The sequence below is a fragment of the Haliaeetus leucocephalus genome, unplaced genomic scaffold (assembly GCF_000737465.1).
Source record: "Haliaeetus leucocephalus isolate CR32 unplaced genomic scaffold, Haliaeetus_leucocephalus-4.0 Scaffold227, whole genome shotgun sequence".
In the NCBI taxonomy this organism is placed as follows: Eukaryota; Metazoa; Chordata; class Aves; order Accipitriformes; family Accipitridae; genus Haliaeetus; species Haliaeetus leucocephalus.
In genome coordinates this window covers 116,575-118,299 of record NW_010972663.1, presented here as the reverse complement: position 1 = coordinate 118,299, position 1,725 = coordinate 116,575, and the positions used below count along the sequence as shown (strand labels likewise).

General features: G+C 66.3%; 1 protein-coding gene across 1 annotated transcript in view; it reads right to left on the bottom strand.

The window, feature by feature from the left end:
• Positions 1-12: 12 nt before the first annotated feature.
• LOC104831533 (EH domain-containing protein 2-like) overlaps positions 13-1,725 on the bottom strand; it is a 4,714-nt gene continuing 3,001 nt past the window's right edge. The window contains exons 4-5 of the mRNA XM_010567183.1: positions 1,375-1,714; positions 13-549 (exon numbers count right to left, since the gene is read on the bottom strand). Of these exons, the coding sequence (XP_010565485.1) occupies positions 13-549; positions 1,375-1,714 (877 nt within the window). The remainder of the gene's footprint in view (positions 550-1,374; positions 1,715-1,725) is intronic.

Below are 1,725 nucleotides of genomic sequence, written 5' to 3'. Positions count from 1 at the left end.
GGGGGGGGTGGGCTACTCAGCGGATCCCTTGGGCCGACGCTTGGAGGGGGGCACCAAGCGGGGGGGCAGGTCAGCCGGCAGCCCCCTCCCCTCTAGTTTCGCCCCGATGAGGTGGCCAGCCAAGGCGAACTCCTCGGCGTCCAACATGCCGTCGCGGTCGACGTCGCTCAGCTGCCAGATTCGTCCCAGGACCGAGCTGGGCAAGTTGCTGCTCACCATCCACCCCCGCGCCCGCCGCCCGCTCAGCTTCCCCCCCATCGGAGCCAACCCGTAGAAGATCTCGTCGTACTTGGCCTTGTCCTTCGTCACCACCCATTCCTCCTCTTCCTCGCCTTCCTCCTCTTCCTCTTCCGTCCCGCTGAAGGGACCCTGACGGGTACCGTCGAAGGCTCCCCCCTGCACCCCGCCACCCTCGGGTGCTTCCAGCTCCTCTTGACGCAGCAACGGCATCAGGGCGGCGATGTCGGTCGTCAGCAGCTCGTCCAGCGCCTCCAGCATCCGTGGCTTCAGCCCCGGGAACCGGGCGAAGTCGTGGACCAGCAGCAGCTCCTGGATGGGGAGGAGGAGGGGGGGTGGGACACACGACACGGGGAGGGGGTCAGCATCCCGACGGATCCCCTGGCACGGGGGTCAGCATCCTGGCATGGGGGTCAGAATCCTGCTGGACACCCCGGCACAGGGGTTGGCATCCTGATGGATTGCCCTGGCATGGGGGTCAGCATCCTGGCATGGGGGTCAGCATCCCACCAGACTCCCCCCCCAGCACAAGATTCAGCATCCTGATGGATCTCTTGGCACAAGGGTCAGCATCCTGCCAGGCTCCCCGACATGGAGGTCAGCATCCCGGCATGGGGGGTCAGCATGCCGGCACAGGGATCAGCATCCTGCCGGACACCCCAGCACAGGGGTCGGCATCCCTACGGAACCCTGGCACAGGGGTCGGCATCCCTACGGAACCCTGGCACAGGGGTCGGCATCCCAATGGACCCCCCCTGGCATGGAAGTCAGCATCCCGGCATGGGGGGTCAGCATGCCGGCACAGGGATCAGCATCCTGCCGGACACCCCAGCACAGGGGTCGGCATCCCTACGGAACCCTGGCACAGGGATCAGCATCCTGCCGGACACCCCAGCACAGGGGTCGGCATCCCTACGGAACCCTGGCACAGGGGTTGGCATCCTGATGGATTGCCCTGGCATGGGGGTCAGCATCCTGGCATGGAAGTCAGCATCCCACTGGACCCTCCAGCACAGGGGTCAGCATCCCAGCACAGGGCTCATCATCCCACCAGATCCCCCCAGCACATGGGTCAGCATCCCGCTGCCCCCCACCCCCTGCACGGACATGGCAATCCCCCCCCTCCCCGACCCCCACCTGCATGCGGGCGCAGTCGGGGAAGTCTCCGGGCGGGATGTGATGCTCCAGCTGGATGCGGGCGAAGAGGAGCGGCAGTTTGGTGATGAGCTGCTTCTTCTTGTTGTCCTTCCCGAAGACGGAGGGCATCTCCTTCTTCAGGCGGCTGATGATGTGTGCATGGACCTGGGGGCAAAGGGGGGGGGTGTCAGGGCACCTGGGGGTCCGTTCTGCAGGAAGGTGTGTGGGGGGGCGGGTGTCGTGCTGGTGGATTGCATGGCACAGCACAGGGTGGCAAGTGTGGGAACCCGGACGCCTGGGTTCCCTCCACAGCTGAGAGCCTTCAGTGGGAGAGCTGAAACTGGGGGGGGG